Source organism: Pholcus phalangioides, unplaced genomic scaffold (assembly GCF_987345545.1).
Source record: "Pholcus phalangioides strain wild (caught in Gottingen) unplaced genomic scaffold, Ppha-v1.0 ptg000039l_1, whole genome shotgun sequence".
Classification (NCBI taxonomy): Eukaryota; Metazoa; Arthropoda; class Arachnida; order Araneae; family Pholcidae; genus Pholcus; species Pholcus phalangioides.
This window is the reverse complement of record NW_028301625.1, coordinates 18,968,019-18,981,264: the sequence shown is the minus strand read 5'-3', so window position 1 is coordinate 18,981,264 and position 13,246 is coordinate 18,968,019. Positions and strand designations below refer to the sequence as shown.

At 36.1% G+C, this 13,246-nt stretch overlaps 1 protein-coding gene across 5 annotated transcripts in view; it reads right to left on the bottom strand.

Moving 5' to 3' along the window:
• Nucleotides 1-13,246, bottom strand: part of Wnk (Wnk kinase) — a 375,788-nt gene that overhangs the window by 164,530 nt on the left and 198,012 nt on the right. For all 5 annotated transcript variants that reach the window (XM_089253910.1, XM_089253912.1, XM_089253913.1 and 2 more), the window contains one exon: nucleotides 4,220-7,043. In XM_089253910.1, coding sequence (XP_089110036.1) covers nucleotides 4,220-7,043 — 2,824 coding nt within the window. The remainder of the gene's footprint in view (nucleotides 1-4,219; nucleotides 7,044-13,246) is intronic.

The following is a 13,246-nucleotide window of genomic DNA, read 5'->3' as shown; positions in this document are numbered from 1 at the left end:
ACATATAAAAATGTTTTCTTTTAACATTAGATATCAATAGGACAACAGACATTGTTGGAATATAATGAGTTCTGGTCATACACAGACGGGACAAAATTGGCATGAAACCTCTCAGTAATGATGAACATTGAGCTTCAATTAGGAGGGAGGGGGAAGGAAGGCACCCCTCTGATCACAATAAAAAAAAAAAATTAATTTTTAAAATCTTTGAAAAATTTAAAGTTTATTTAAATACAATACCCCATAGGATCTGGACCCTTAAGGTCAAAAGCCACAAATGCCCCCGTCCAAGCATAAGAGGAAACATTGTTTCTCAAAATGGGGGTGACAAATGTCCACCTCTACTCTTCTTCCTTTGTTAATAAATGGGAAAGGGTCATCATCTCTATTGATTCTTCTACCTCAAATCATGTATCAACTCATTTCTTTTGGTATTATATTGCACCTTTTGTCATTCTCATCTGTTTTATGGATTATCAATTTCGGGATCTGAATACATTACTAATCTACACCTCCTTTGATTTGTATTCAAAAAAAACTAATCACTAGCAACTATAGTCCATCATCACATGAGCTTTACCTTTCATTAAATATCCTTCCTTTGCGGCATTTACAGATTCTAAAATCTCTTATTTTGAAAAAAAAAAAATTTTTCTTCACCTAATTAATAGCTTTATATATTCCCCAAGATTTAATCATTTTTATTTGATTCCAAAAATTAATAAAAACAGTTGGTAAAAAAATATATTACCTATCTGATTCCAAATTTTTACAATAATTTACCAAATGAAATTATTAACAGCTCAGCATCTATATGCACTTTTACAAAAATCTAGAAAAACATCTTTTTACTATCACTAACATAGAAAATTGCTTTAGAAAAATTTGCATTTACCAACCCTTTTTCTAAATCATGTTGCTTTCCATTTGCCACAGGTTACCTCTCCTTAATTTTTTCTGACTACCTTCATAATATATAACCCTTTCAACTTATTTTTTTAATTATTGTTTATTTTTCTTTTGAATTTTAATTACGTTCAATTCAACAAAATGTTGAAATAAAATGAAGAGAAAACACATCATACAATCTCTTTCTAATTACTATTGTTGCTGCACAGCAATTGCCACAACTATTTTTGTATTTTGTCATTTTTAAGTTTTTTCCCCTTTTGTTTTCTCTTTGTTTTTTTGTCTTTCTCTCTCATTTATTATTTTATCTAATTCTGAACTAAAATCCTTACAACTAATATCTAAAAAATATGTGATTGCCAGTAAGAACCCCACATCTCTCTCTCGGCTTCTCTGTAATTTTTTTTCCAACTTATATTGTTCTGTATTTTCTGTGTTTATGAATAAAATTGAATTGAACTGAATATGCAACATTTGCTTAGTTTTTGTATACTGCTACTGGATTGGCACAACTTCCACATTTTATTTAAATATTAACAATTTTTTTTTCTACATATAGTGACACATTCAACACACCTTTCACTCTATATAACTTGTCAAAAAAGATTTTCAGTGTTTGAAAATTAAAGGGTTAATTGCATTTCAAATTTTGTTTATAAAATCATACTTGAGAAAAAATAACCAGATAATTAAATTTGAAATCATACAAGATTTTTCACCATAAAAAGTAAAAAATAAACCAGTTTTTGTACAAAAAAAAAATTCAGTAGCTCAAAAATAACCATTGATGAAACATACTTTGTAAAACGCTGTACATAAATGTTACGAGCAAACAAAGACTCTACTGTCAACCGAGAAAACTATGCCATGTGGGACAACTTCACCAGTTTTAAAAAAGATTTATGTTTTGCACCCTGCAAAGTTTCTGAACCAACCAATAGTTTAATAGCAAATGTTTTTATTGCACAGAGAAGACATTGAATGATAGCTTTTTCGTATGTTTTCAGCCTCACTGGTTGTTTACAGGTATTTAAGTGTTTTAGTTTTCAACTAGTAGAATAGGAGTTCCTATTCATTCAGAGTTAAGTAAAATTATTTATTTTGCGCAATACAGCGTATAACCACCCTTTTGGAATCGCTTTTAGATGTAAATTGTATGTTGCATTTAGGTTTAATAATATAACCTGGCAATTTTGCACAGGAAGCTTGGTGAAAATTGGTCAACTTTGATAATCTATACCATTTTCTCAAATTTTTGCATACTTTTTTTCAAAATACACATTTTTCATGTTAATTTTAGAGGTCATTCAAATGCCAAGATGCATTTGTATGAAGTTGGGCGGCCGTAGGTATCCAAATTATGATGATAATGCACTGCAGCCAGAGTCCACAGAAGAGAAGATGGAGAATTGATGTGGTAACTCGTAAAAGGAAAAACAATCAAAGGAATGACCATCACAGCAGTAATGGTCTGTGCATTTTCTTTATATGGCACATTTGAATCAGACTATGAGCAAGATGCAGAACCCACTGAAAAGCTTGGATAGGAGTTAGTCACTCCTGCTGTTCTCACTTCTTCCCTGTGAAGATGGACATGATTCAACTATAGACGGACATGATAAAATGATGAATGTCAACGTGGGAGGCCAGGATATTGATGGTACAGTTCTTAAACAACTGCAGCTTGGAATGTTTGTTGTGATAGAGTTCTTGGAGAAAAAAAGTGTCGAGCATTTTGATGGCTAACTCAGTTTTATGGAGATGGGGAGTTTGAGTTGTCATATCTATGTACGACAGTCAGAGTGTAGTTCTTTAACCTCCCAAACATACCTGATAAAGCTAAACTCAGTGTACAAGACATCATGTACACAATTGACTTTCCTTATGAAAACTGTGGTAAATTTACCTTTAATGACCAAAAATGTCAAAATTTTGTTTGAACTTTGAAGTTGTGAATTTTAAACCTTCTGGTTTTAATGTTTTGAATTATTTCTGTGTACTTTTCTTTGCAATAAAGAGTTAATAGTAATGTGTAAGGTGTTTTCATAATTTAAAAAAAACTTTTTGTTTTCCAGTGGTTTTAACACAGCTGGCAAAGTCGCCCCATTTCCAGGGTAACTTTGCCAATGCTGTTTATTTTTTTAATGTATAAATGTTTACTTAAGTTGTCACGTTTCCACGAATTCTGAAACTGGAGATCAAGACTAATGGTTTATGATGGTTTTGAAGCATTTTCGTATAATATCAGTTGAAAGAAAAAAATGTTTAAAAGTTGTCACGGTTGATGGTACTATTCAATAAAATCTACTGAGCATGTTGGGACAACTGTTTTTCATGAGATAAAATCAGCAACATTGCTGTCGTATGCAAATCCTACCAAGAGCTTTATGATTCATTCCAGAAAGCATTTTTACAGAAATTGTTTTGATCTGCATATTTCAGAAAGCTCCGGGTCACATAATCCCTACAAGTTGAAATCCTAACAGAACAAGATACTGACAATACTAAAATCCAGACAATTCAAAACAAATTTCATAAAAAAATTATTTAATTAACTGACTTTGAAAATTTATTATTTCGGTGAAGAATAAAATAATAACTTGTGATCATTTTGTTTTTACAAACTTTCAACAGATGAACTTTAGCTTTTCCGCCATAATCTTAATTTATCTCACTTTAGGACCATGGGATGTTGCAGCCCAGAATCAAATAATAATCAATATCAAATAAAATTTAGAAACTCCTTACCTATGGCATTTATTTAAAATACACTAAAAATGAAATTTTTTATTGTTTAAATGTGCTCATTACATAAATAAAAAGCTTAGGAAATAAACATTAAAAAAACTATTACATTATATGCCTGGAAGGATATCATGTCGCTTGATTGTGTTTTTGTTTTGTCTTGTGTACATATAAATGTATTTTTGTGTTTGTTTTTGCAGATTTAAAAAAAAACTAACTACAAGCCCCAAAGCAGAATGTTTCCCAATGAGTTCCGAGATGACTGAAAATGTTCTGCAGTAAAAATTCCCACGGTTGTAAAAAATATTGAAGAATTTTTTCTTTCTCAAAATTCTTGTGATTGTTCTGTGGAAGCAGATTGTACTGGGAAAAATAGTTTTCTGATACATTCTGCTTTGGAGACTATGGGATTGGGGGCAGTACTACTACCCAAAGGAAAAGCAGCATCAGAGATTTCCGCAGAATCCAATAGAGATAATCAAGACGAGTATTTTGATAGTCTTGTAAATAATTTTTTTTTGCCCTGTAATAAATGTTGTGTGAAAGAGAACAAATAAAAACTTACTTGATAAATCTGTTTCCACAGAATAGCTATTTACCATGCCCAATAATGATTGCTGCACATGTGTACCAGATTCTATCTGTTCAGTTTCTTTTGCTTGATGAAGCGGAGGTGGTTGACTGTTTCTCCTTGAATAAGGTTCTTCGAAAACTTCATTTATTTGACAATCTGATGAACTTGAATGAAAAAGCTGACATTTTTGACAATTAATATTAGATGCAGCTGCATTTTTTTCATAAGCAGCAGTATATTGATATGTGGTGTGTTTTTGCTGCTCAATATTATCACAATATTCATAAGACATTACTTGTGAAGACTCTTGTATAGGCTGAATAAATTGATTAGGTTGAACAGTGTTATCAGAATGGCCAGCCGATGGCTGTAAAACCTCTTGTATACAATTTTGATTGGGCTGGAAAAAGGTATGTTGAGGTTGATGTATCATTAACGGTTTTAGTGTTTGAGACGTCTCAGGATGGACATTTGGAGAAGCTGTGGCTGATGAATGGACAGATGCATAACAATCCTGTAGCTTCAAAAAACTTGGGTCTTGATTTTGAGATATTATCCTCTGAGGAGAGAAATTCCCATGCTGTTGTATACTGGATGGCTGATTTGTTGACTGTTGTAAATTAGTGGAATATATTTGATCAGACTTATTTGATTCAAATTGACAGGTAGAAATTGACAGAGGCTGCTCTGATGAAACAAATGATTTACACTGTGATACCTGTACATTGTCTTGAATATTTTTTACCTGCTGAATTCCAATATCATTATCAGAAACCGAATTATTCTGAGTAGACTCTGAAGTCATCCCAAGATTTGCTGACAACTGATAAGGTTCTTCTTGCAATAAATTTCTGCTGCCATGAATTGCTCCTGCTGTTTGAAACTGGATTTGATTAGGTTGTTGCTGAAAAAAACTACCAGATACTAATTGTGATGACTGTTGCTGAGTGCATGACTCTATTGAACTTTGCTCATCTTCAAGGTGAGATGTAATAGATTGAGCCTGCAGCATCTGGATTTGTTGATGCTGGTTTTGCTGAACAGACTGGGGTGACTGTTGCGTAGGTTGTGGAGAAGATAGATGCTGTGAAGGATGGCTTGAAGCCACCTGCATCTGTTGATTTGGCAAATTTATATGAAATTGATTCTGAACCTGCGATTGTTGCAATTGAGATGTCATTTGTTGCTGTGAAGGAAGCTGGGCCAAGTTTAGATTTTGCTGCAAGCATAACTGTTGTACGAGAGACTGTTGAGATCGAATTTGTGACTGCTGCTGTGAAATTACAGATTTTTGTCCTTGAACAGAATCTGGATTTATTATTACTTGAGTCTGATTTCCTTGCACTGACTGACTATTTTGACATGTTGGCATCAGATGAGACTGGTTTTCAGAGTTTTGAAGGCTCTGGACAGATGGATGTGAAGCTGGTACCTGCTGACCAGCTTGACCTTTTGCTTCTGCTTGTTGCACAGCATGATGCTGCTGCGATTGTGTTTGCTGACTAGTTTCTTGTGTTTGCTGCACAGGCTGTGGTGCTTGTTGCACAGGCTGCTGCGTTTGTTGCACAGGCTGCTGTGTTTGCTGTACAGGCTGCTGCGATTGTGTTTGCTGAATTGGTTGTTGATATTGTTGTGTATAAATTTGCTGAGTAGTTTGGTGATGAATCTGTGCTTGCATCTGTTGAGAAATTTGTTGCAATTGTATTTGCTGTGAAGATTGCTGATGTTGTTGTTTTGTTACTTGTTGAATAGTTTGCTGATGCATAGACTGTTGATATTGTTCCATCTGCTGCATATTTTGTTGAAGAACTTGATGAGCAAGCTGTGGATTTTGCACTTGTGAATTTGCTTGCTGTTGTAAAGATATTTGGTGAGAAGACGGTTGCTGCAGTTGCTGAGCTTGCATTTGAGGAGCAACTTGAGGATGCATATGTGACACACTCTGCTGCTGTATTTGTGGTCCAGCTTGTTGTTGCATATTTTGATGAGCTTGCAGTGTCTGCTGTTGAAGAGTCGATTGTTGGGTTGGAACTTGTTGAGTAACTTGATGCTGTGTTTGTAACTGTTGCAAATTTTGCAATTGTGTTTGACATGGTTGAACTACTTGCTGTGGCATTTGAGAATGCTGTTGGATTTGTGGCTGTGCTTGGGATACGGGTATCTGTGCAGCCAAGGTTTGAGATTGCGAAACTGTATTGGGTTGATTCTGCCCTTGCGTACCTGTGTTGAGGGGTTGCATCTGACTTTGAGTTATTTGTTGTAGAGCCACAGGTGGACACCCTAAAGGCTGAGACGGAATCTGTATATTACTTGAAATATTCTGATTTTGGGATTGGAGGGACTGAACTGAGCACTCTGACAATAATGGTGCTTGACTTTGTGAATTTGCTTGAAAATCTATTTGTTGAGAGTTACTAATATACTGTTGTGATACTTGAAGATGACCTTGTTGTTGAATTTGGTAATGAATTTGCTTTTGAGATGGATTTTGTATGACTTGTTGATGGTAAATGTCTTGAATTTTTTGTTGGGTACCAGCCAGCTGTTCAGGCTGCTGGTGCTGAGCAGATGACTGCGAATACTGCTGAGATACTTGGATTTGCTGAATTGTCTGCTGGTTTGTTACATTAGACTGTACCTGACTTCCAGATGGAATACTGGATGATTGTTTCTGTGAACTTAGATTAGATTGATCTGTTTGCTGAGCAAGTTTATTCCGATAACGTGTTCTTTCTCTAGTCAGACAAGATATTTGATTTCGTATAAGCATAGCAACTGTTCGTATGTCTTCATCAAGAATTATGTTGTTCTTAGCCTGAAAATGTACAGAAAATTTAACACATTTGAAGTAAATTTAATGAAACTTAATTCACAGAATGAAAATTCAAACTATCAGGACTTGTGAAATTAACACTGTATAAATAAAGCTTCAAACATAATCTTAAGACATGTGTATCATTTAAATTTATATAAGAATTCATATGTTTGTGTTTTAATATAATTTCAAACTATACATTTAACCAATCTGTGAATAAAAGAAAGGGGAAAAAGAACATTCTAAAATCAGTTCAGTGGCTCATGTAAATTATGGCTTGTACCCTTATGAAAATGCTGGTTGTGTATATAGAATTTTCCCCTTTTCCTCACATATTGTTGTCAGCGAATATGGTCTCAATAAAAGTTCAGATGTAATGCATCGAGGTTTCAGAGATTTTTTCCATGGTTTCCAAGATTAATAAGCAGTAATATAAAGATTGAAATTAATTTTGAAATTGTTGACAACCTAAAGTCACTGATTTCCCAAAATAGTGATAGATTCAAGTGGAAAAACTCCAGGAATTGACAGATAGTTCAGCATAGTTGCCATATTCCACCCAATTAGCTGGCATGCTGGGAATAACATAATTTTCTGACATGACAGGAAATTTGAGTCACAGATTCCAGACAATTCTTAAATTCTTGTAATCTAAGAATCAACTGAATTGGCTGATTTGAACTTTGATGTTTTCTGCATTTGAAAATCCTTTGTTTCACAAACTACATTAACTCAAGCTTTATGCTCAAACTGTCAAATGCTAAGCATATATTTGTTCACATAGATTAAATGGAGGCATAATTGTTATTCCATTTTAGTGTTTGTAAAATTAGAATAAGCAGAGCGAATAAGTAAAGAATTGCACTGTAAAACATGTTGTGATACAAAAAGTGAAAACATATTTCTTCTATCTCTGAACATGTGAAAAAGCATGCAAAATACAGTATCTGTGTTTCATATTAAGTTCATGATAAATGAGTTCGAGCTATTAATTAAATGCTCAATTTTAATTATTTGTCTTGAATTCCTGAACAAATTATGTAACAGTAAAAAATCATTATTTTATTCAGATTTGCTTAATCATTCAGCTTTTATACAATAAACTACACACTATCAAATACCAGAAGGGGGCGTTCAAGTATTACGTAAGCAACTTTTTAGCCATTTTTGACCCCCCCCCCCCCGTCAGCAAAACTCAGACCCCCCTTGTCAGCAAAATTTCGTCATCAGCTCTGCCCCTCTGAATCCAAACGCATATTGGTGGGATCAGAGACGTAAACGGGGGGGGGGGGGGCAAAAATTTATTTAATGCAAAAAAAATAATTTTTTTTTAAAATTTGAAATTTTGGAAGACAATACCTTTATATATTATTATAATCTATTTCTGTTAATTTTAATGCTATTTGAAGGAAGAGGGTGGGGATCCCCAGACGATCAGAAATTTATTTTTTAATGCAAAAAATATTTTTAAAAAAACAAAATTTCGAAAGAAAAATACCTCTTATATGTATTATAACCAATTTCTGTTAACTCCAATGCTATTTGAAAACTAGAACTCAAAATTTCTTTTTAATAAATTCATTGCGACACACCCTCTAAGCCATATAATGATATATCGCATAAAGGCCCTTAGTCCGCGGACCAAATATGGCCCAGGGGGTTATCTGATGTGGCCTGCCCTTCGCAAACCTAATTTTGTAAAAATGAACTAAGTGGCACATTTACAGATTGCTTAAGTGTCCCGTGGTACAATTCCAGAACATTTAAGAGGCCCGTGGTGCAATTCCAGAACATTTAAGTGGCCTGTGGCACATTTTCAGATCACTTAAATGACCTGGGCATGACACCCCTTGAGTGACATGTGACGTAGTTTTAGAGCACTTACGTGGCCCCCAATGCGGTTCTACATCACTCAAGTTACTCTCGACACATTCTCAGATTATTTAAGTGATCCGCAACATATAATTATGGATCACTTGAGTGATGCGTAGCACAATTACAGAGCACTTAAGCAGCCTGGCCACATTTCCAGATCACTTGGATCTGCGAAACATTTAGAGATCACTAAAGTGGCTTTGTAGGGCACTTATTAATGGGGGGGGGGGATGTTACTTCAAGTGTCAACAAACTATCAAAAGGTTTTCTAGTTTTTGGCACACCGAGTAAGATGCCATCAATAAATTTCATATTTTCATAAAGGGTGATTGATGACGTGAGCACTATCCAACCCCCCTCCCCATCAAAAGTCAGCAAATCGGAAACCCCCTCCCCCCATCGATGATGACATAATACTTGAACGGCCCCTAAACTATACTCTCTATCAAATACTATAAACCTGACTTTTCCCAGCCTTCAACATTCAAAAAGCTGGTGCCACATAATTTTTACAGTATACCAGACAACGCCAAAAAGAATATGGTAATCAGCTTAAACAGACTGTGTTAATTTTATTCTATTCCTGTTTTTGTTTATACATTTGTAGATAGGTGTGCAGAACCAACACAATTTTGTAGCATCTTTTAATATCATAAGTTATAGTTAAACAATAAATACTTATTATTAATATATACACTGCTGGCCACCGTAAATGCAACACCCTGAAGGAAGCATGCAAATAATATGAAATTTACAACATGCATTAGCGGAGGTGAGATATGCAAATGATTAGAATTTCAGCGCAGACGCACATCGCGCGCGCCTGTGGCGCCACTTCAAAGCGCTATTTAAGGCTTGGAGATTTCGACGATTTGAAGTACGGCAATTGTGTTTTTCTTGTGGTTTTTTCAAAAAAACGATCAATTATGCCTCGTAGAAAACAGCAATCATCTTTCGATCAAGTATCCGAGTTCGACAGAGGAAGAATAGTGGCCTACCGAGATTGTGGATTATCTTTCAGGGAAATCGGTAGTCGTGTTAGACGAAACCAAACAACTGTAATGCGGATATGTGATCGTTGGATGCAGGAGGGTACGACGGACCGACGTGTTCGATCGCATCCACCTCAGTGCACCACTTCACATGATGATAGGCGTATTGTGCGTATGGCAGTGATGGATCGCTCAGCCACATCACGAACCATAGCACAGCACATTCAGTCTGTACCGCATCATCCAGTGTCTGCGCGTACCATTCGACGCCGTTTACAGCAGAGTGGTCTGTCCGCAAGACGTCCATTGCTTCGTCTACCCTTGACGCAGAACCACAGACATCTCCGCCGCCAATGGTGCGATGAAAGAAGGATGTGGACGGCACAATGGAATGAAATTGTCTTTACTAATGAGTCACGCTTCTGTCTGCAACACCACGATGGTCGGATTCGAGTCTGGAGACACCGTGGAGAGAGGATGCTGAACAGCTGCGTTATGCACCGCCACACTGGTCCTGCACCGGGTATTATGGTATGGGGCGGTATTGGATATCACTCTCGCACTCCTCTAGTACGCATTGCCGGTACTTTAAAAAGCCAGCGCTACATCTCCGAGGTGTTGGAGCCAGTTGTCCTTCCTTACCTTCAGGGCTTGCCCACAGCCATATTTCAACAGGATAATGCGCGACCCCACGTGGCATGCATTGTCCAAAGGTTCTTCGTCAATTGCCAGATTGAATTGCTTCCCTGGCCAGCTCGCTCTCCGGATCTTTCGCCGATAGAAAACATGTGGTCCATGGTTGCTCAACGATTGACCCAAATTACATCCCCAGCTGCCACACCAGATCAACTTTGGCAACGCGTGGAAGCTGCTTGGTCTGCTGTACCCCAAGAACACATCCAAAGTCTCTTTGAATCAATGCCGAGGCGTGTGGCAGCGGTGATCTCCAACAATGGCGGCTACTCTGGCTACTGATTTTGGCAGGAACCACACTTCTCAGAAGTCTATAAATTTAATCATTTGATGCTTGGGCAACATGTTATCTACAAAATAAATATTGTTGCGATATCTCTTGTCTTTCTTGGTGTTGCAATTTGGGTGGCCAGCAGTGTGTGTGTATATATATATATATATATATATATTGTTATAAATAGTTGGCAATTGCAAATAAAAATAAAATCATTTTAAATAAAAAAGTTAAAATTTTGATTGATTCGCCCCCTCCCAGCCTCTGTTATACTCCATCTCTCTCAAACAGGCAACCACAGTACATTTTGAAGCTTAATAATGAAACATTTCATTTGTGCAAACACAAGTGGGTGGTTGGAACCTTGCTAACATGGTTCTAATTTTCAAAAAGGATAGTAGAGAAACAACCTCCATTCAGTGAGTAAAATAACTTATTTTGTTATATCTGAGTTTTCTTCACCATTTTTTTTTTTTTGATCACCTCAGAAAGGGACACAAGTCCACCTGTACCCTTTTATGTAGGTATGTATTTACCTACACTTCTGGCTATTAATGTTCCATTTGTTATTAATGGTGGTTACCTGAAAATAGCTAATTAAAGGTTTGAGAAAAATTTTCAAGAGACCAGATACGCATATCCAAAAGTCCTTGGCAAGGACATTCAAGAATGATTGAGAGATATATTTGGCATTTTCAACCTGGGACTAGAGGAATAGATTTTTAAAATGTGGTTATTTGCTGGATAGATTGGTAAACTATATATATATATACCTGAATCAAATTGAACATGTCTGGGAACTAATGACAGCCATTGCAAAGTGCCAACCACCTATGAGAACCATTCAAGAGCAAAGAAGCAAAGAACTGTTTTGTCAGAGTAGGTATGGTTGCTACAGAGACTCAGCAACTGTCTTCGTTCAGTATAATAGCTTGCTATGTGAGCTTCATATTTGTTAAAGGCAGACATAACTCTTATCAGCCTTGTACCAGGGAATATTTAGCTGCATCAGTTTTGGACATTGCAGCTTATATAAGCATTATCCACAATGAGGAGTGAGTACGTCTACTGTTGTATGCATTGCTGCCTTATATAATCTGCATCTGTACTGACTTGTATTAAATTCTGTGTAGTATTTCTTGAGAAATTTAGAAAAAAGTATCTTTTTATTTCTAAATAACAACTCATATGCAGGATGGTTCAAAACCACACTCATGATCTCTGAGGGGAGAAATAACAAAAATAGATCCAAGCCAAAAGTAGTCTCTCTCAAGAAAGTATCCTTGGTCCTAGTCTTTTTTCACTTTTATCCATACAGCTCAATCAAGATATCGATGAGATTATGAGCGAATTTACAGATGGCATAAGCTTATGTAGTCGTCTAGAATCAAAGCAATAGGGAGAGGCTTCAGACAAACTCAAATATCATTGCAGCATAGGCATAAGACTGGAGCATGGCTTTTAGTGTTAACCAAGCGCACAGTCGCTCATTTTAGTTCAAACAACCCATATTTCACTTACAAGTTTAATAGTGGAGTTATTCTGGATATAATTAGGATCACCGATTTTAGAATTCTCATTGGCAAGTGAGTTTCTGAACATTTTTCAGCTTTGGCAAAAAATGCATACAGAATTTATGGTTTCATTCTCCGGAAGGTGTCTTTTGCGTTCTTATAGAGTAATCCTTCCATTTTTCTGGAAGGATCACTTCATGAGAATGCAAAGAAGGCTTAGTTCATCCTAGATTGGAGTATGTCACATAAAAGGCAGTGGTTCTCAACCTCTTATTTTTTTGTGGAGCCCTTTTTCAATACCGAATTCCTGTGGCATAGCCCAGCAGGCCTCTTTTTTATCATTTATTTATCAGAGATTTACTGATTTATTTTATTGTCCTGGAGCAGCCGCAGAGCAATGGTTGAGAATTGCTGTCGCAAGGTTTTGGAGACTATACCTACAGAGGGAGATAGACTTGGTTTAGGGGGTGCAGGGTAGAGCTACCCGTTGGTCTTTATGGCACACAGGACTTGAGATACAGAGACTTGATTTTTTTTAATATGTTCACATTGGAAGAATGCAGGTGTTGCGAGATATGATTGCAGTGTTTAAAATTTTTAGTACAATGGACAGGATGGACCATGAGTTATTAATACACTGCCAATCGACTGCTTTGACAAGGGGAACACCAGTATCGATTGGTAAGCGGCAACTCTAAGTTGTGATGTTGCAGAGAATTTTTTTAAAATATGGGTGTGAATAAATGAAATAGAATTCTCGACCCCTGGGGTAAGCTAACACACAATTGACACGTTTCAAAGGAAATATGATGAACATGCTCGGATAAATTGAGAAGCTACAGATACTTAGATAAG